At 53.5% G+C, this 19,672-nt stretch overlaps 1 protein-coding gene and 1 long non-coding RNA gene across 5 annotated transcripts in view; one reads left to right on the top strand and one right to left on the bottom strand.

The window, feature by feature from the left end:
* The window catches only part of LOC129465550 (uncharacterized), a 56,708-nt gene extending 52,036 nt beyond the window's left edge, over positions 1 to 4,672 (top strand). For both annotated transcript variants that reach the window (XR_008651980.2, XR_010116602.1), the window contains exon 3: positions 3,112 to 4,672. This is a non-coding gene — a long non-coding RNA (uncharacterized lncRNA). The remainder of the gene's footprint in view (positions 1 to 3,111) is intronic.
* DLL3 (delta like canonical Notch ligand 3) lies at positions 3,024 to 12,734 on the bottom strand. Of its 3 annotated transcripts, none has more exons than XR_010116596.1 (9): positions 12,622 to 12,734; positions 12,186 to 12,473; positions 10,983 to 11,040; positions 8,452 to 8,694; positions 7,237 to 7,454; positions 6,075 to 6,297; positions 3,778 to 4,457; positions 3,579 to 3,663; positions 3,024 to 3,241 (listed from the first exon to the last, which is right to left on the bottom strand). XR_010116596.1 is itself a non-coding variant. In XM_055247712.2 (9 exons), exons 1-9 carry the CDS (start codon positions 12,688 to 12,690, stop codon positions 3,236 to 3,238), a joined length of 1,770 nt encoding a protein of 589 aa, XP_055103687.1. In that variant the 5' UTR covers positions 12,691 to 12,729; the 3' UTR covers positions 3,024 to 3,235. The 3 variants fall into 3 exon arrangements, 2 of the variants coding, with proteins under 2 accessions (XP_055103687.1, XP_055103686.1); XM_055247712.2 differs by having other exon boundaries at positions 3,878 to 4,457; positions 12,622 to 12,729; XM_055247711.1 differs by having other exon boundaries at positions 3,024 to 3,663; positions 3,878 to 4,457; positions 12,622 to 12,732.
* Positions 12,735 to 19,672: the final 6,938 nt, after the last annotated feature.

The following is a 19,672-nucleotide window of genomic DNA, read 5'->3' on the forward strand; positions in this document are numbered from 1 at the left end:
GGAGTCTTGCCCTGTTACCCAGGCTGGAGTGCAGTGGCATGATCTTGGCTCACTGCAACCTCCACTTCCTGGGTTTAAGCAATTCTCCTGTCTCAGCCTCCCAGGTAACTGGGACTACAGGTGCCTGCCACCATGCCCAGCTAATTTTTGTATTTTTAGTAGAGAAAGGGTTTCACCATATTGGTCAGGCTGGTCTCAAACTCCTGACCTCAGGTGATCCACACACCTTGGCCTCCAAAAGTGCTGGGATTACAGGCGTGAGCCATTGTGACCAACCCTTTTTATTTTTTTTTGAGACAGAGTCTCACTCTGCCACCCAGGGTGGAGTGCAGTGGCGCCACCCAGGGTGGAGTGCAGTGGCACCACCACAGCTCACTGCAGCCTCAACCACCTAGGCTTAAGCAATCCTCCCAGCTCAGCCTCCCAAGTAGCTGGGACTACAGGTGAATGACACCACGCTTGGCTGATTTTTTCCATTTTTTTTTGTAGAGACAGGGTTTTGCCATGTTGCCCATGCTGGTCTCGAACTCCTGGGCTCAAGTGAGTCTCCTGCCTCAACTTCCCAAAATTCTGGAATTACAGGCGTGAGCCACCATGCCTGGCCTTAAGATGAATCTTCTAGGCCAGGCTTGGTGACTCACGCCTGTAATTCCAGCACTTTGGGAGGCCGAAGCAGGCGGATCACCTGAGGTCAGGAGTTCAAGACCAGGCTGAACAACATGAAGAAACGCCATCTCTACTAAAAATACAAAATTAGCTGGGTGTGGTGGCGCATGCCTGTAATCCCAGCTACTCGGTAGGCTGAGACAGGAGAATTGCTTGAACCCAGGAGACAGATGTTGCAGTGAGCCGAGATTGCACCACTGTACTCCAGCCTGGGCAACAAGAGTGAAACTCTGTCTCAAAAAAAAAAAAAAAAAAGATGAATATTCTAGCCATGAAGTTGTGAAGAAAGAGAAGGAAATTCATGCTAGTTTCACTGTCATACCTCAAACTGCCAAAGTTTCCAAGGCCACAGGGTGTGATAAATGCTCAGTCAAGATGGGAAAGGCATTCAGTTTGTAGGTGGAAGACATGAACAGAAATGTGTTCAGATTGCATTCAGTACTATCAGCAGCTTCAGGCATCCACTGTGGGTCTTGGAAGGTATGCTTCAAGGATAACAGAGGACTACCATAATCTTTTTTTTTTTTTTTTTGAGATGAAGTCTCCCTCTTGTCCCCCAGGCTGGAATACAATGGTGCGACCTCGGCTCACTGCAACCTCCACCTCCCAGGTTCAAGCGATTCTCCTGCCTCAGCCTCCTGAGTAGCTGAGATTACAGGTGCATACCACCATGCCCGGCTAATGTTTTGTATTTTAAGTAGAGACAGGGTTTCACCATGTTGGCCAGGCTGGTCTCGAACTCCTGACCTCAGGTGATTCGCCCGCCTAGGCCTCCCAAATTGCTGGGATTACAGGCATGCGCCACCGCTCCCAGCCCACTGTAATCCTTCTAATTACATAATTACTGTCACGGGTGCCTTTTTTTTTTTTTTTTTTTTTTTGAGACAGTCTTTCTTACTCTGTCACCCAGGCTGGAGTGCAATGGAGTGATCTCGGCTCACTGCAACCTCTGCCTCCCAGGTTCAATTGATTCTCCCGCCTCAGCCTCCCAAGTAGCTGGGATTACAGGTACCCACCACCATGCCTGGCTAATTTTTGTATTTTTAGTAGAGACAGGGTTTCACCATGTGGCCAGGCTGGTCTCAAACTCCTGACTTCAGGTGATCCACCCGCCGCAGCTTCCCAAAGTGCTGGGATTACAGGCGTGAGCCACCGCGCCCAGCCTGCTCTTTGGTTTTTGGTGTAAATTTGAATTACTGTCTGAGGTTACCTGCTTTCAGACTAAGGAGTTTCCTTATTTCTTGTAAGATGGTCTGTCAGTTTGCCTGCCTGACACAGTACTCATTTCTGGGAACAAACTGATCTGAGGGGAGCATGGACACCCCGTCACCTATATATTCCATGTGATCTGGGCAGGCTGACGTCACTTCCTACCACACAACAGGCAAATGAGCAAGCCTGGCCAAATCAGAGGAAGCCATACTGCCTGGCAACTGGTTTAGGAGGGCCTACCAGCAAGCCAGGGCCAATGAGAGACTGCCCACAGTGAAATCAATCAAGGGGTAAGAAGAGGCAACTGGAGAAAGACCAGGAGTCCCAGTCCATTGCTGCTGGAAGCCACATCTACCCCTAGGATTTTTCCATTTTATGAGCTAATACTTTTTTTGTTTTTGTTTTTTTTGAGACAGAGTCTTGTTCTGTCTCCAAGGCTAGAATGCAATGGCACAATCTCGGCTCACCGCAACCTCCGCTTCCCGAGTTCAAGCGATTCTCAGCCTCCCAAGTAGCTGAGATTATAGGTGCCTGCCACTGTACCCAGCTAATTTTTGTGTTTTTTAGTAGAGACGGGGTTTTGCCATGCCAGCCAGGCTAGTCTCCGACTCTCGACCTCAGGTGATCCACCCACCTCGGCCTCCCAAAGTGCTGGGATTACAGGCGTGAGCCACCACGCCCGGCCACTAACACATTTTTTTTTAAAGAGACAGGATCTTGCTGTATTGCCCAGGGTTTAGTGCAGTGGTGTGATCATAGCTCACTGCGGCCTCAAACTCCTGAGCTGAGGCGATCCTCCCGGCCTCAGCCTCACAAGCAGGTAGAACTACAGGTGCACCACCAGGCCTGGCTAATTTTGTTTTAATTTTTGGTATAGGGGTCTCGCTGTGTTGCCCAGCTGCTCTCCAACTCCCAGCCTCAAGCAATCCTCCTGCTTCAGCCACTGATCTCACTCAGTGGTTCAGTGGGATTACAGGTGTGAGCCACTGCACTCAGCCATAAATTCTTTTATATTTAAAGCAGTTTGAGTCGTTTCAGACCCCTACAACATCAAGAGTCCTGTCTACTATTCTCCTCAGGAGACAAAATCTCTTCCCCTCAGCCCCAACACCAAATACAAAGCATTCAGCCTCGTTAGACAAAACTGATCACAATAATAGCCTTTATAGGTGTTTCTGGAGAGATGGGGTGAGAAAAAATAGGACATAAATAACCATTATTTACAACTTGCAGCAGTAAAGCTCTCCCAGACACCCCTTCAAGATTGAACTCCAAAGCCCCTGGGGCAGAGACTGGGCACCACCGAGCAAATACAAAAATCCACGCTCTGACTCCAGGTGCGGATGGAGGAGACGCGTCAGGCCTAGAAACAAAATGAGTAGGAAGCATTAGAGAGGCTGCCCATCTGCCTCCCCTGCCTCCCCGCAGAGTAGAGTCAGTGGAAAAACTCTGGCGGAGTCGGCATCGTGACCTCTTCAAGCCCATAGCTTTTTCAAAGAGAAGATGGCAGGTAGCTCGAAACGACAAGAGGGATGCAAAATAGAATGAAACTAAGTTAGAACTGAAAATGGGCTTAAAACCTTCCAGAGACTCTACCCAATTCATTTCACAGACAGAATCGAGGAAGGGTAGGGAAAAAGCAGGTGCTGCCTCCGCCCAGCGCGCCCAGTGTGTAGCGGGGGGAAAAGGGGCATTGCTACCTCCCGAGCGAAGATGGAAGGAGCAGATATGACATAAATCCCTCGAGGGTCTACATCTTCAGGGCGATTCCAATCTACGGACGGGCTGTGGGAGGAAAAAAAGAAGAAAAACTCAGACCCTTTAAATTCTCAGATCTTGTTTTCCCCTACCCATCACAAAGGGGAACCCAAAGCCAGCTACCGGGTAAGAGAGACCGACCAGGGAGGGAAATGCATCAGGGAATCCAGCCAACTGCACCACGGAGATGGGTACAAGCAGCCAGCAGCGCAAGGCGTTCGTCTGCGGCGCAGCCCCTCACCTCGGGCCATCCCCGGGACCCTCCTGCGTCCTTAGGTTGTTGAGTGCATCAGGGAGTGCGTGGACTGACGGCTCCGGGGTCCCAGCCAGCAAGCGAGACCCAGCATCCTGGGCGTGGCCACGGCGGCGCACGTGGACCAGCAAGAGCGCAGCGCCGGCCACGCCCGCGGCCACCAGCAGTCCCAGAGCAGGCGGCAAAAGGTAGCGCTGCGGGTCCCCGGGCCTCAGGCCCGGCGGGGCCGCGGGCAACGCGCTTGCGCCGTCGGGGTGCACTGGGAACTCACACCGCGCTCCCATGTAGCCGGGCGCGCAGGCGCAGACGAGGCCGGAGAAGTGGGCGTAGCAGCGGCCGCCGTGAGCACAGGGGCGCGCGGCGCACGGGTCCGCGCGCTCGCGGCAGTCGCGGCCGCCGAAGCCCAGCGCGCAGGAGCAGCGGTGCGCGCCGCCGCCCTCCACACACGTGCCGCCGTTAGCGCAGGCGCGGCCCGCGCAGTCGTCCAGATCGTGCTCGCAGCGCGGACCCGCGAAGCCGGCGCGGCAGCTGCAGCGCAGGGCGTGGCCCAGGTCCAGGCAGAGTCCACCTGTGGGGAAGGGAGCATCAGAGGGCGCAGTCCGGGAGCCGGGGACCCACCTGCCCGCGCTGTTTCCCAGCTCTATCATCGCTGCACGGGGTCCCCTTTTTCTCTCTGTCTCTAACTCAAGGGCCAGCGTCTTGGAGTGTGCCAGGAAAGCCAGCTCGCTTCTTTTCTACCTAATGAAGTTTTGGAATAATTAATTCAGCTCCACCTCTTTGGCTCTCGGTGCCCTTGTCTCTTTTTCCCTCGGCTTCGATCATACTTCAATAGTAGACAGCTCCCAGAACTATGTGTTTGAACCCTCTGGCCTTCCTCTGCCTAGAGTACCCCTCCTCTCTTCCCTTCCTCCTTTTCTCACATTTTTTCCCACCTTTTCTCTTCCCTAGCCCACCCCTCAGGTTTCTACTCCGATGCTCCTTCCTCCATCCCAGCCCTGATCACTGCCCTGTGCTCCCAGATCACAGCCCTGACCACCCACCCTGGGCTCTGTCTGAGGGTGTCTGTCTTCCCCTCTGGGCTGGTACCCCCAGGAGGGTGCGGCCCAGAGATGTCCTGGTCCGTGCAGTGTCCCTAGTACTACACACCCCAGAGTGAACACTCAGTGTTTGGGAGAGAATTATCGTATTCACTCGCAAGAAGATACACAGCCAGCCCTCTACATTCATACATTCATGATCTTTTTTTTGTTTTTTTTTTTTTTTTTTTTTTCCGAAACGGAGTCTCCCTCTGTCGTCCAGGCTGGAGTGCAGTGGCGCGATCTCGGCTCACTGCAACCTCCGCCTCCCGAGTTCAGGCAATTCTCTGCTTCAGCCTACATTCATGATCTTATTTAATCTTTTTTTTTTTTTTTTTTTTTTTTTTTTGAGACAGAGCCTCACTCTGTCGCCCAGGCGGGGACACAGTGGCACGATCTCGGCTCACTGCAACCTCCGCCTCCCGGGTTCAAGTGAGTCTTCCGCCTTAGCCTCCCGAGTAGCTGGGATTACAAGCACCTGCCATCACGCCCGCCTAATTTTTTGTATTTTTAGTAGAGACAGGGTTTCACCATGTGGCCCGGGCTGGTCTCTAATTCCTGAGCTCAGGTGATCCGCCCGCCTCGGCCTCCCAAAGTGCTGGAATTACAGGCGTGAGTCACCGTGCCGGGCCGCATTTAATCTTTTAGCACCGATATCAGGTCTCTTCTCTCCTCAGAACCTTCCTGTGGCTCCATCTCAGGGGAAAAGTGAAAGTTCCCCTTCTTGTGACCCAGGGGGTCCCACAAGATGTGCCTCAGTCACCTCCCTGACCTCATCTCATCAGTGTAACCACACTGGCTTCCCTGCTTATCCTCAGCACACCAGGCACCTCAGCTCTATCAGGCGGGGGCAGAGACTTTGTCTGTTTCATTCCCTGCTGTATCCTCAGTGCCTAGAATAGGGCCTGGCACACAGTAAATTCTCAGTAAATATTAATAGTTATGAGATAGGGAATGTCTCCTTGCCCATTTTACAGGCTTGGGGGTGGAAGGTCAGGTCCCCAGGCCCTAGGGTTAGAAGAGTCAAAGCCAGGATTCCAACCCAGGACTGTCTGAGCCATGCAGGACCCCCACCCCCATCCCTCGCCGTTCAGGCCTCCAGGCCTCACCATTGCGGCATGGCCGCAGGCTGCACCGGTCCACCCTCTTCTCACAGTTGGAGCCTTGGAAACCGGGTGGGCAGTGGCAGATGTAGGCAGAGTCAGGGTCTGCACCCCCGACACACAAGCCACCGTTGAAGCAGGGTCCATCCGCACATGTCACCCCGCTCACCTCACACCGCAGCCCGTAGAACCCACGCGGGCAGGCGCATTCAAAGGACCCGGGTGTCTCCTGGGCAGGGACAAGAGTACTTGAGAAGGGTGTCTCCTTGGAGAAAAATCCCATCCACCTCCTCAGTCCTAACCACTGGGGGCTGCTCCTTGTCCAGTCCCAAGTCCCACTGTGCAGGGGCCACCCAGGAGGTCCTCCCGACATCCCCTCGATCCACTCCACATTTTTGTGTCTGCCCATGTGACCCCACAGGGAGGAGGCTCTGGGGACCCAGAGTGACCCCATTCCCACCACTACACCTTTGCCTACCAAATGCTGCCTGCCTGGTCTGCCCTCCTCGCTTCTGCCTACACTGACGAGTCCTACTGGGAGGTCCTAGATCTTAGCCCACCTCCTCCAGGAAGCCTTCTCTGGATCTCTCCTTCCCAGGGCCTCTCCCTAAGTATTCGAACCCTAAGTGTGGCAGTATCCAGGTGGCCCACACTGGACCCTACTCTATCCCAGCACTCCATGCCAGGCTCACTCACTGCCACCTCTGCACCCTTGCTCCCTGCAGGCCACTCACCTGGCCACCCTCTCTAATCACGTCCCAGAAGCCCCAGCCCCGGGCCATCTCCAGGAAGCCTTCTCTGATGTCTCCACCCCCTGTGCCCACAGATCCCAAATCTCCAACCTATTTGGCCCCACCGCCCACTACCTTGGGCCCTGAATCGTTCTCAGTCCCGCAGTAGGGGCAGCTGTGGCCCCACGCGGCTCCTCATCACTTCCACTCCCACATCTTTCGGGGCCACCCACTGAGCCTGCTCTCCCCAGTCCCATCCCCATCACCTAATCCTACTTCAAGGCCCCAGATGCAGGCTGGATGCCTCCAGGAAGACCTCCCTGATAGTTATTCCCAGATCTCCTCCCCTGGCTGGTGTCTCATGGAGCCCCAGGGAGAGGGCTGTGGCTCCCAGGGTAAAGTACTAAGCAGGACAAGGTGGGAAGGGTGACACTGACACTACAGCTGCCTCCATTTGCACACGGGTTCCCGTCGCAGGGCCCAGGCCCAGGGACAAGGCATCCGGTGGTAGCAGAGGACGGGCTCCTGGGGCTTAGGCAGCTGCTGGTGGAGACAGGGACCGTGCAGAGGGGTCCAGTCCAGCCCTCTAGGCATCGGCATTCACCGGGCTGCTCACAGAAGCCATACTCGGGGCTGCAGCCTGCTCGGCACACCGCTATGGGGGACAGAGAGGCAGAGAGAAAGGGAACACCAATGTCGGGGAGGACCAGGGACAAGATGGAAAGCAGGGAGGTTTCTGAGCACGTTCTCTGAGCCACCTCGCTTCATCTTTGTGACAGATAATCATCGGGACTAGATGGTACTGTGACCCACCCCCGTTTACAGATAGGGAAACTGAGGCCCACAGAGACGAGGTGACCAGCCCACCTAGGAAGTGGAGGAGTGATGATGTGAACCCAGGCCATCGGGCTGGAGTCTGTGCTCTTGGAAGGAGGATGGGACGGGGGCACCCAGGTGAGATCGTGAGGATAGGAGACAGTGAGGGGGTTTGGGATTGGTGGGGGGACCCCTGGCCTTTCAGGGAAGATGGGAGTGTCTTGAATTAGGGTGGCTCTGAGAAGATCTGGATTAGCCTGGGAGTCCTAGGGGCCTTGGTGGGGCTCTGAAATTTGGGGAGAAGTCTGAAGAATTCCAAGCTTTAAGAAGCCACGGGTTCTGGCTGGCAACCCTAGGGAGGGAGGATGGAGGGCCCCTCTGCCAGAGTGGACTGGGAGGAGATTCCAAAGCTTCCGAGTGGGAGTCGGGAGGGCCGCAGAATTAGAAGAGCTTTGGAGTCCTAGCATCAGGACAGGGTGTGAGTGTGGGTTAGGGAAGGAACTGGAGGGTGCCAGCATAGAAAATGGACGTGGGCTTCCGATTTGGGGCAACAAGAGGGCTGGGAGAGGGAAGGGGGCTCGAGGAGCAAGGCAGGGCTGGAGAGAGGTCCAGGGTCCTCAGTTTCTCCGAAGGTGGCAGCTGGATGGTGGGCGGGGTCTGGGGTACATCCGCAGCAGTCAGCGCGTTCCCCAGCTCCCTGAAGAGGGGTGCCTGGGGTACATGGTGGGGGACTCTAGAGTACCCTGAAGAGGGTGAGTGGGTTGTGAGAGGGGACTGGGGGCCGCGAGTGACGCTCAGGAGGGGCCGGGGTCCCTGGGGTCGAACGCAGGACTCACGCGGCGCCTCACACTCGTCCTCGAGCGGTGCGCAGGGGCGCAGTCCTGGGCTGCACCGCGAGGGGGCGCTGTGCGGACGGCAGAGGCGCGTGCACGCAGTCCCGACGGCAGGCGGCTCGCAGCGCGCGCGGTACGAGAAGCGCAGCTCCCAGGCGCCTGCGCGCTGAATGTCCCGGGCCCACGGGCCCCCGGCTGCCAAGCGCCGCCGGCCAGCCACGCGCGCCAGCAGGCTCCAGGCTGGCCCTGCGGGGACAGGCAAAGGAGGGGTGCTGGGGTGGGCCCGGCCGAACATGGATGCATACGGAGCGCCCCGGCCGCATTCTCCCCGAACCTCCCAGCGAGGCCAAAACACCCTCATGGAGCCCGGGGGTTCTTGGACCTCGCGAGTAGAATGGCAGTCACCCTCCTTACTTTATTTAGCAAGGCCGCGAACTCCCCAATGCACCCAGGGACCTGCAATGTCGTGGTCCTTTCTAGTACCCTAGGTAACAGTTCTCTTGGCCAGGCATGGTGGCTCAAGCCTGAAATCCCAGCACTTTGGAAGGCTGAGACGGGTAGGCCACCTGAGGTCAAGAGTTCAAGACCAGCCTGATCAACATGGTGAAACCGTCTCTACTAAAAATAAAAAATTTAAAAAAAAATTAGCCAGGCGTGGTGGCACGCACCTGTAATCCCAGCTACTCGGGAGGCTGAGGCAAGAGAATCACTTGCACCCAGAAGTGGAGGTTGCAGTGAGCCAAGATCGCGCCATCGCACTCCAGCCTGGGTGACAGAGCAAGACTCCCTCTCAAAAAAATAAAAATAAAAAATAAAGTTATCTCATAGAAACCGTAATACTCCTGTATTTTGACCCAGATCTTTGTTTGTTGGTTTTTTTGTTTTTTTTTTAGTAGAGACGGGGTTTCACCGTGGTCTCGATCTCCTGACCTCGTGATCCGCCTGCCTCGGCCTCCCAAAGTGCTGGGATTACAAGCGTGAGCCACCGCGCCCGGCCTGTTTTTGTTTGTTTGTTTTTTGTGACGGAGTCTCACTCTGTCGCCCAGGCTGGAGTGCAGTGGTGCGATCTCGGCTGACTGCCAGCTCCGCCTCCCGGGTTCCCGCCATTCCCCTGCTTCAGCCTCCTGAGTAGCTGGGACTACAGGCGCCCGCCACCACACCCAGCTAATTTTTTTGTATTTTTAGTACAGACGGGGTTTCACCATGTTAGCCAGGATGGTCTCAATCTCCTGACCTCGTGATCCGCCCGCCTTGGCTTCCCAAAGTGCTGAGATTACAGGCGTGAGCCAAAGCACCCGGCCTTGACCCAGATCTTTGTAAATTGAAGTAATGATGAGACCTCTAACACCCTGTGACATTTGGTACCTCCATATGGCCAAAGAACAATAACATGTCTGAAGTGAGGTCATAACACCCCTAAATTGTGCCTCCGGATCTTCCTATATCAAAATAGTGGCAGAGACCCCAGTTACTAGACCATAAGTTACGACATTACCTGAGACCTTGGGATACTCGGAGAGTGACACTTTCTTGAAAGCAAAGGTGTCACCCCCCAAGATTGTGACACAGCTTTCTACATCAGAACGGTGAAGAAATGGCTCACTCCTAGAATTCCAACGTTTTGGGAGGCCAAAACCAGTGGATTGCTTGAGCCTAGGAGTTCGAGACCAGCCTAGGCAACATAGCGAGATCCCATCTTCATAAAAAATAAAATAAAAACAAGAAAAAAAGTGGCGACAAAACCCCCACTGTGGGCCTTACATAGCAACAGAGTCTCCCAAGTTGAGGATAAGAATGCCCTGTATCCCTCCCAGGAACCTCTACTCAGTATTCTCCTTGGTGAAGCTCCAACATCCCACAGGGCTCCCTGGGACCTCCACATGGACAAGGTGACAGAGCTTCACATAAGGGCCGAGCGTGGTGGCTCACGCCTGTAATCTCAACACTCTGGGAGGCCGAGGTGGGCGAATCACGAGGTCAGGAGTTCGAGACCAGCCTGGCCAACATGGTGAAATCCTGTCTCTACTAAAAATACAAAAATTAGCTAGGTGTGGTGATGCATGCCTGTAATCCCAGCTACTTGGGAGGCTGAGGCAGGAGAATTGCTTGAACCCAGAAGGCAGAGGTTGCAGTGAGCTGAGATCATGCCATTGCACTCCAGCCTGGATTACAGAGCAAGACTCTGTCTTGGGGAAAAAAAAACTTCACATAGAAGAACCAGAAGTAACTCATATTGCACCCTGAGCTCTCAACATCAGATGATAAAGTAGGGCTGTGAAATGCTACGCCCTGCTCTGGAGACTTTGATAGTAAGAGAGCTTCCCCTACTTCATCTGGTACCAGAACCACAGACTGCTACATCCAGTACCAGGGACATTTCTGTGCCTGAGATGCCAAGAGCCCTGGAGCTGTCAACACTCGGCACCACATCCCAGGAGCTGTGATGACATCATAAGACCTATAGACGACACCACCAACCCCGTGTCTCACGTGGGCCCCAGCTCCCCACCAGTCCCAAGACTGAAGACACTCACCTCCAATCTGGTCTCCTAATTCCTCTCTCCAGGTTTCGATGATGAGAGAGAAGGTGCCCTGATTGGGTGAAGGAAGGGGGAGATGAAAGATGAAAGACAGTGGTTAGGGTAAGTACTCAATGAAGGCCAGAGTTCAGGAATGGAGGGTGATGGCCATTGCTGGGGACTGAGCAAGCAAGGGACAATTCCCAGAGGGACCAGACCAGCCCAGGGAAGGAATGACATCTGTGGCTTTTTTTGAGGTGGGGGAGACAGGGTCTCACTTTTTCAACCAGGCTGGAGTGCACTGGTGCGATCATGGCTCACTGCAACAACCTCCGAGACTCAAGCAATCCTCCCACCTCAGCCTCCCCAGTAGCTGGGACTACACGGTGTCACCATGCCCCGTTATGTTTTTTTGTTTTTTGTTTTTGTTTTTGTTTTAGAAACGAGGTCTCACTATGTTACTGAGACTGATCTCAAACTGCTGGGCTCAAGCGATCCTCCTGCCTAGGCCTCCCAAAGTGCTGGAATTACAGGGTGAGCCACTGGACATGGCTTGCCTTATTGAGCACTTACTACGTGGTAAGCACTTTATTCAAGAGATGTGGTTGAATCGCTCAAAAGGGACCCTTGTGAGGTACCAGGATGATCCCATTTTTAAGCTTAGGAAACTGAGGCTGGAAACCAGGCAGTCACTTGTCCAAAAGGACAAGGGTCAAGAATTGCAATACAGGTCTGTTCATCTTTGTGCCTTTGGGTTGTGGGGGTGGGAGATAGGATTTTGGAGGTGAAAGAGTAATTAATACAGGACCCAATTGAAAGAACTGAGGACAGAAAAAAAAAAGAGAAGATATTAGTGGTCCCCAAGACAAGGTGTGAGAGGTTTGGGGATAAAGATGAGGACCCCAGTTTTTAGGGATCCCCAAGGAGCAGAGGTAGGGTTCCTTGAGTTTAGGATTTCAGAGCTTGGGTTTGAGATTCTGGGAATTTGGGGTCCCAGCATCCAGGGCTGGTGAATCAGAACATTTAGAATCCCCAGTGTGTAGAGTTTAGAGGTCTGGGAATGTGGGGTTCCAGATGGTAGAGTTACTGGTCTGGGAGTTTCGTCCACCCCCTGGGAGGCAGGATTAGGGTCTTGGAAGCTGGAGGGGAGAGAAGGTGGAGGTTTCGCTGGCAGGGTTAGGCTTCCAGCACCGGGAGTCCCCTGGGGGCAGCACTTACAGGCCAGGCGTCCCGGAAGGGCACCTGCAAGAGGCCATCGGGCAGTGGGAGATCAGGTGCGGGCGCTCCGGGCTGCTCGGTGTAGACGGGTCCGCGCGCACTCAGCGCCGCGCCCAGGGCGCACGGGGACGGGGACTCGGAGGCCTCCTCCGAGAGCCCAGGCTTCAGGCAGACTCTGAAGAAGAGGCGGCAGGGGCCCCGGGCGCTGCAGGGGGACCGCGGGGCCCCAGGGCCTGGACCCGGCCCGAAAGAGTGGATCTGCAGCTCGAAGACGCCAGCGGGCCGTGCCTGGGACGGAGACGGGCCTAGGGTGAGGCGGCCGGGTGGACCCAGGCTTCCCGCCCGCCCCGCGCTCCCTCCCCAGGACCTTCAGGTCGCACTCACCCCTCCCCTCCGCATTCATCCCTTTCCACACCACCTCCCACCTGGCTCTGACCTGGGGGAGGAAAATGAGAGCTAGGATCACAGTCTGGGAGAGGAGCCGGGACATCCGTGGGGAGACCATGGCCTTCTGGGGTGGGGGGGTCTCGGGAGTCGCAGCTGCTGGCTTCCAAGCCTTATATCTGAGAGAATGGCCCCGCCCCTTCAGGCAGCTACCCGGCCCCAAGGGACCAAGGGCAGGCGGGGCGGGGGGCGGTCACAGGGGAAGGGGAGCGTGCAGGAGCAACAGCGAGCTTCCGTCTGTGGTCGTGGGCACGAGCGAGGTCATGAGTGGGTGATCCCACGACTTTGTGTGTGGCTGGGGTGGGGTTGGGGGGCTAAGCCTGTGTGTGAGGTTGTACGTGATTTTATGATTTTGTGTGTGTGGTATGAACCAGAGCTACCGGAGGGTGCACATGACTTTGTGATTGTGAGTCCACGTGGGACCGTGCGGCTCAGCATATGCCTGGAGTTGTGTGTGATTGACACATTTATGAGGTTGTAAACAATTCTGATTCTGCACGAACACCCGAGTGGGAAACTAGAAGTGTACACGACTTCGTGATTGTGTGACGCTTTGAGATTGTGTGACTGTGAGGATGCTTCTCTGTGCGTGTGTGTTTATGGGAGGTCCTGTATAAGCATATAAACCTGTGACTTTGTGCTCTGTGAGGGTGTGATAGAGGCTGTGCAAGGTGGTGAATGGCTGAGGGCGCCTGTGTATGAATGAGACTGGGTTTGAGAGGTCCACGGACGCAGCCGCGTGTCAATACGATGAAGATCCGGAGTTCTTTGTAGACCCCTGTGTGCGCTGGTTTGTGTGAATGAGACTGGGTTTGGGAGGTCCACTGGTGTAGCTGTGTGTGGATACGATGAAGATCCAGGGCTCTTTGTGGACTCCTGTGTGCAGGCGTGTGTGTGTTCCCCCTCCCCAAGACAAAGCCACCCTCCCAAACCCCGCAACGCGGACGCACCAGACGCCGGGGCGAGGAGCTCGGCCTCAAAGGGGGCTCCCAGCTGTATGTAAATGCCGCCATCTGCCGGGCGGCCGAGCCCCTCCCCCTTCGGGCCGCAGCTGGGCTGCCCATTTGGCCTCCGGAAGGTGTGAGGAGCAAATGGGCAGGAAATTCCGTCTTCGCATACAGGGACCCGCTCCCCCACCCCAGAAGAATTGCGGGGGGACATCCTGGGCCCTTCAGAAACCCTTTAGTATTCCAGGACCTCAGCAGGAAAAGCCAATTAGGAGCAGATGTCCCAGCCCCTCTGGTCATAATTGCTGTCTGCCAGGCATGGAGCAAAACCCTTGAGCTGGGGTAACTTCTTTGTTTCTCCCCGCAAAGTAAAAAACTTTAGTGCTCAGAGGCTAATAATTATAGGGAAAAATACAGGTTCAATTTATATGTTTTTTTCCAGAGAAGTAAGACATAGTAACCAACGAAGCATAGCCCAGCAGAGCCAGGCATACAGTAGGCGCTCAATTTTTTTTTTTTTTTTTTTTTTTTTTTTTTTTTTTTTTTTTTTTTTTAGAAGAAGAAGTTTTGCTCTTGTTGCCCAGGCTGGAGTGCAATGGTGCGATCTTGGCTCACTGCAACCTCCACCTCGCGGGTTCAAGCGATTCTGCTGCCTCAGCCTCCAGAGTAGCTGGGATTACAGGCACCCGCCACCACACTCGGCTAATTTTTTATATTTTTAGTAGAGACAGGGTTTCACCATGTTGGCCAGGCTGGTCTCGAACTCCTGACCTTCAAGTGGTCCACCCACCTCAGCTTCCCAAATTGCTGAGATTACAAGCGTGAGCCACTAATCCCTGCCCAGTTAATTTTTTAATGAATGAAGACCAGGCTGGGCACAGCGGCTCACGCCTATAATCCCAGTACTTTCCGAGGCTGAGGCAGGGGACTGCTTGAGGCCAGGAATTTGAGACCAGCCTGGGCAACACAGCAAGACACACTTTTCTACAAAAAAAAAGAAAAAAAAAAGGAAGAAAGGAGAAGAAGGAGGAGGAAGAGGAGGAGAAGGAGAAGGAGAAGGAGAGGGAGAAGGAGAAGGAGAAGAAGGAGAAAAAACCAGCCTAAAGATTCTGACAACAGTGGCGTTTCAGCAAGCCAGGGCCATGGGTCAGATTGGGCAGAACATCCCAGGCTCCTTCTCCCTGTATTTGTCTTTTCCACTCCCTTATTTTTTTTAATTTATTATTATTTTTTGAGATGGAGTTTTATTCTTTCGCCCAAGCTGGAGTGCAGGGGCTCCATCTCCGCTTATTGCAACCTCCGTCTTCCGGTTTCAAGTGATTCTCCTGCTTCAGCCTCCCGAGTAGCTGGGATTACAGGCGCGCACCACCACGCCTGGCTAATTTTTGTATTTTTAGTACAGACAGGGTTTCACCATCTTGGCCAGGCTGGTCTTCAACTCCTGACCTCGTGATCCGCCCGCCTCGGCCTCCCGAAGTGCTGGGATTACAGGCATGACCCAACGTGCCCGGCTCCACTCCCTTCTTTAATTCCTTTTTCACCATTCAGACTTCTCCTCCACGCAGCACTAGCTAACACTCCCCAGAAGCATCAAGCACCTCCTCTGAGCTCCCACATCCCCCTGTGATTCTTTTATTCTGCCCGACCCCTCTGTCTGTGCCTCCCTCAGCCTTGACCACTCTGGCCTCTGAGGTCTTTATTTTTTTTGAGATGGGGTCTCTGTTGCCCAGGTTGCAGTTCAGTGGCATTATCCTAGCTTACTGCAGCCTCGACTTCCCAGGCTTAAATGATCCTCCCACCTCAGCCTCCCAAGTAGCTAGGATTACAGGCATGAGCCACCACACCTGGCTAATTTATTATTTTTGGTAGAGATAGGGTCTCCCTACGTTGCCCAGGCTGAACTCCTGGGCAAAAGCGATCCTCCCACCTCAGTCTTCCAAAGTGCTGAGATTACAGGCATAAGCCTCCATGCCTGGCCCTGTGGGGTTTATTTAAGCACAAATCAGACCATTTCCTTCACCTGCATTAGACTCTTCTATAGCTCCCCAGTGCCTTCTAAATATGTAAGCTTCTAAGGCTGACATTTGAGACCCTCCTTCCACATCCCCCCTGCCCAGACAGGTTATGTGGTCCCAAGGAGTAAAGCCAGAACTTGTAAACCAAAGTCACCTGGAGGCAAATTAGGTCTCATATTGGGTTAGGTGAGGGAATAGGCTTCCCATCACAGAATATATTTTAACAGAATTTGGGCAACCAGCTGTGGAAGGAAGCAAATTCCTGCCCTGGATGATCATCGGGGGGAACAGATTCCAGGTCTGAGATATCTCAGAATGTTTTTTTTGTTGTTGTTGTTTAGTTTTGGTTTTGGTTTTGTTTTTTTGAGATGGAGTCTCGCTCTGTCACCCAGGCTGCAGTGCAGTGGCTCGATCTCAGCTCACTGCAACCTCTGCCTCCCAGGTTCAAGCGATTCTCATACCTCAGCCTCCCATTTAGCTAGGATTATGGGCGCCCACCACCACACCTGGCCTGTTTTGTTTTTTTTTCCCTGGAGATAGAGTCTCACTATGTTACCTAGGCTGGTCTCGAACTCCTGGCCTCAAGTGATGCTCCTGTCTCAGCCTCCTAAAGTGTTGGAATTACAGGTGTGAGCCACTGAGCCTGGCTCTAAAATTTTAAAGATCATAAAAATTGCCAGCCTTTGTGAAGGTTTGTGGCAGGCACAATGGCATTTCATGTGGATTTTCTTTTTTTTTTTTGAGTCAGAGTCTGGCTCTGTCTCCCAGGCTGGAGTGCAGTGGCGCAATCTCGGCTCACTGCAAGCTCCGCCTCCCGGGTTCACACCATTCTCCTGCCTCAGCCTCTCCGAGTAGCTGGGACTACAGGAGCCTGCCACCACGCCCGGCTAATTTTTTTTGTATTTTTATTAGAGGCGGGGTTTCACGGTGGTCTCGATCCCCTGACCTTGTGATCCGCCTGCCTCGGCCTCCCAAAGTGCTGGGATTACAAGCGTGAGCCACCGCACCCAGCCTTCATGTGGATTTTCTTGTGGTGTGTGGTGTGTGGTGTGTGGTGTGTGGTGGTGGTGTGTGTGTGTGTGTCATGTCGTGTACTTTAAGGGATTTCTGAGCATCTTTCTGGCTATTCACAACTTTTCTTTATAGGTTGACCGCAGTCACCATAGAAGGCCATGCTGGCCAGGCGCAGTGGCTCACGCCTGTAATCCCAGTACTTTGGGAGGCTGAGGCGGGCAGATCACTTGAGGTCAGGAGTTCAAGACCAGCCCGGCCAACATGATGAAACCCCATCTCTACTAAAAATACAAAACTTAGCCGGGCATAGTGGCAGGCGCCTGTAGTCTCAGCTACTGGGGAGGCTGAGGGAGAAGAATCACTTGAACCTGGGAGGCGGAGGTTGCAGTAAGCCAAGATCATACCACTGTACTCCAGCCTGGGCAACAGACCGAGACTGTCTCAAAAAAAAAAAAAAAAAAAAAAAAATAGGCCATGCTAAGGTCACATTTAAGCAAAGGCCTAAAGGAGTAAATTGTATAGACTCTACGGAAAAACACTTCTGGCAGAGCAAACAGCAATTGCAGAGGCCCTGAGGTAAGCACGAGGCCCTGAGTGTGCCTCAGGTACACTCAGCTATCCCAGGGCTTCCCTCCTCACTTCATCCTATCTCTGCTCAGATGCGCCTTCCCAAGAGGCCTCCCGACCATCCCATCAGGTCTAAACCAGTCCTTGGAGTCCCCAGATCACTGCTGCTCCTTGCTATACTTTTTCTGTATGCATTTATTACCCTAGAAAGTTATCTGATCATTTGTCTCCTCCGTGAACATCAGCTCATGACAGCAGGGCTTTGGTTTTTTGTTTTTTTTTTTTTTTGAGACAGAGTCTCACTTTATCACCTGGGCTGGAGTGCAGTGTTGCGATCTCGGCTCACTGCAACCTCCGCCTCCTGGGTTCAAGCGATTCTCCTGCCTCAGCCTCCGAGTAGCTGGGATTACAGGCGCCCACCACTACGCCCAGCCACTCTTGTATTTTTAGTAGAGGTGGGGTTTCACCAAGTTGGCCAGGCTGGTCTCGAACTCCTGACCTCGTGATTCGCCCACCTTGGCCTCCCAAAGTGCTGGGATTACAGCCGTGAGCCACCGAGCCCGGCCTGAAACCTCATCTCTCTTAAAAAAAAAAAAAAAAAAAAAATTGCAAAAAATTAGCTGGGCCTGTTGGTATGTGCCTGTAGTCCCAGTTACTTGGGAGGCTGAGGTGGGAGGATCAAGAGGGCCCGGGAAGTCGAGGCTGCAGTGAGTGGTGACAGAGCCACTGCACTCCAGGATGGGCAAGAGTGAGACACTGTCTCAAAACCAAACAAAAAGCCAGGCACGGTGGCTCACGCCTGTAATTCCAGCACTTTGGGAGGCCGAGGCAGGCAGATCACGAGGTCAGAAGTTCAAGACCAGCCTGACCAACGGGGTGAAACCCCGTCTCTACTAAAAATACAAAAATTAGGCCGGGCGCAGTGGCTCACACCTGTAATCCCCATACTTTGGAAGTCTGAGGCAGGCAGATCGCCTCAGGTCAGGAGTTCGAGATCAGCCTGGCCAACATGGTGAAACCCTGTCTCTACAAAAAATACAAAAATTAGCTGGGTGTGGTGGCACATGCCTGTAATCCCAGCTACTTGGGAGCCTGAGGCAGGAGAATTGCTTGAACCCAGGAGGTGGAGGGTGCAGTGAGCCGAGATCGCCCCACTGCACTCCAGCCTGGGCAAGAGATTCCATCTCAAAAAAAAAAAAAAAAAAAAGCAGAGGTCCCCTCCCTCAGTCCTGCATGCAGACTTCCTCAAGCTGGGAAGGACCAAGGATTTTGGGAAATAACTCCACCGGCTTACAGACAGTGCACCCCAGGACAAAGGGTCATGGTGAAATTTTTAATTCTTCTTCGTAGAGGCCTGTGAGGCTTCAAAAAAAAAAAAATCTAGAGTGCAGAGGTTCAGTTTGGTCCACACAGTTCTGAATGCCTATTAATTATCATCACACACACCAGGGAAGGTCATCTTAGAATATTTAATCAGTATTAGCACTAGATGAAGGCTGGAGTAGGAGAGACTGGGACAGTGGGGGGCAATGTGGGGATGGAGGCAGGGCAAGGGAGATAAAGTCAAACTGGTTTTTTTTTTTTTTTTGAGACAGAGTTACTCTTGTCGCCCACGCTAGAGTGCAATGGCGTGATCTCGGCTCACTGCAACCTCCGCCTCCCAGGTTTAATAGATTCTCCTGCCTCAGCCTCCCAAGTAGCTGGGATTACAGGCACCCACCACCATGCCTAACTAATTTATTTGTATTTTTTTAGTAGAGACGGGGTTTCACCATGTTGTCCAGGCTGGTCTCGAACTCCTGACCTCAGGTGATCCAGCCGCCTTGGTCTCCCAAAGTGCTGGGATTATAGGGGTGAGCCACCATGCCCAGCTAAGATTTTTTTTTTTTTTTTTTTTTTTTGAGACGGAGTCTCGCTCTGTCGCCCAGGCTGGAGTGCAGTGGTGCAATCTAGGCTCACTGCAAGCTCTGCCTCCCGGGTTCACGCCATTCTCCTGCCTCAGCCTCTCCGAGTAGCTGGGACTACAGGCACCTGCCACCGCACCCAGCTAATTTTTTGTATTTTTAGTAGAGACAGGGTTTCACTGTCGTCTCAATCTCCTGACCTCGTAATCCGCCCGCCTTGGCCTCCCACAGTGCTGGGATTACAAGCGTGAGCCACCGCGCCCGGCCCAGCTAAGATATTTCAATCTGTGAATAACCCATATGGCCTGGTAACAGCAAGCACCTGGGAATATATACATATAACCCGCGTACAGACTGTCCCGTTCACTCCTCACAACCACTCTGCTAACATACTACCATTACCCCATATTAGAGATAAGGAAACTGAGGCAGAGGTGCCTTGCCTAAGGTTTACACAGTTACCATTTGAGTGCCTGCATGGGAGTGCTTCATTTGGTCCCCAAAGCTAGCCTGAGACAAGAACTTTTTTTTTTTTTTTTTCCCCAAGAGACAGGGTCTTCCCGTTGCCCAGGCTGCTCTCCAACTCATGGCCTCAG

Source organism: Symphalangus syndactylus, chromosome 17 (assembly GCF_028878055.3).
Source record: "Symphalangus syndactylus isolate Jambi chromosome 17, NHGRI_mSymSyn1-v2.1_pri, whole genome shotgun sequence".
In the NCBI taxonomy this organism is placed as follows: domain Eukaryota; kingdom Metazoa; phylum Chordata; class Mammalia; order Primates; family Hylobatidae; genus Symphalangus; species Symphalangus syndactylus.

What these genes read in the sequence shown, in the direction of transcription:
- DLL3 (XM_055247711.1), bottom strand. Translation starts at nt 12,690, where the DNA reads ATGGTCTCCCCACGGATGTCCCGGCTCCTCTCCCAGACTGTGATCCTA. An exon ending in CCTTCCGGGACGCCTGGCCT is followed by an intron (nt 11,041 to 12,185) that starts GTAAGTGCTGCC and finishes TCACCCAATCAG; the next exon opens with GGCACCTTCTCTCTCATCAT. An exon ending in ATTAGGAGACCAGATTGGAG is followed by an intron (nt 8,695 to 10,982) that starts GTGAGTGTCTTC and finishes CTGTCCCCGCAG; the next exon opens with GGCCAGCCTGGAGCCTGCTG.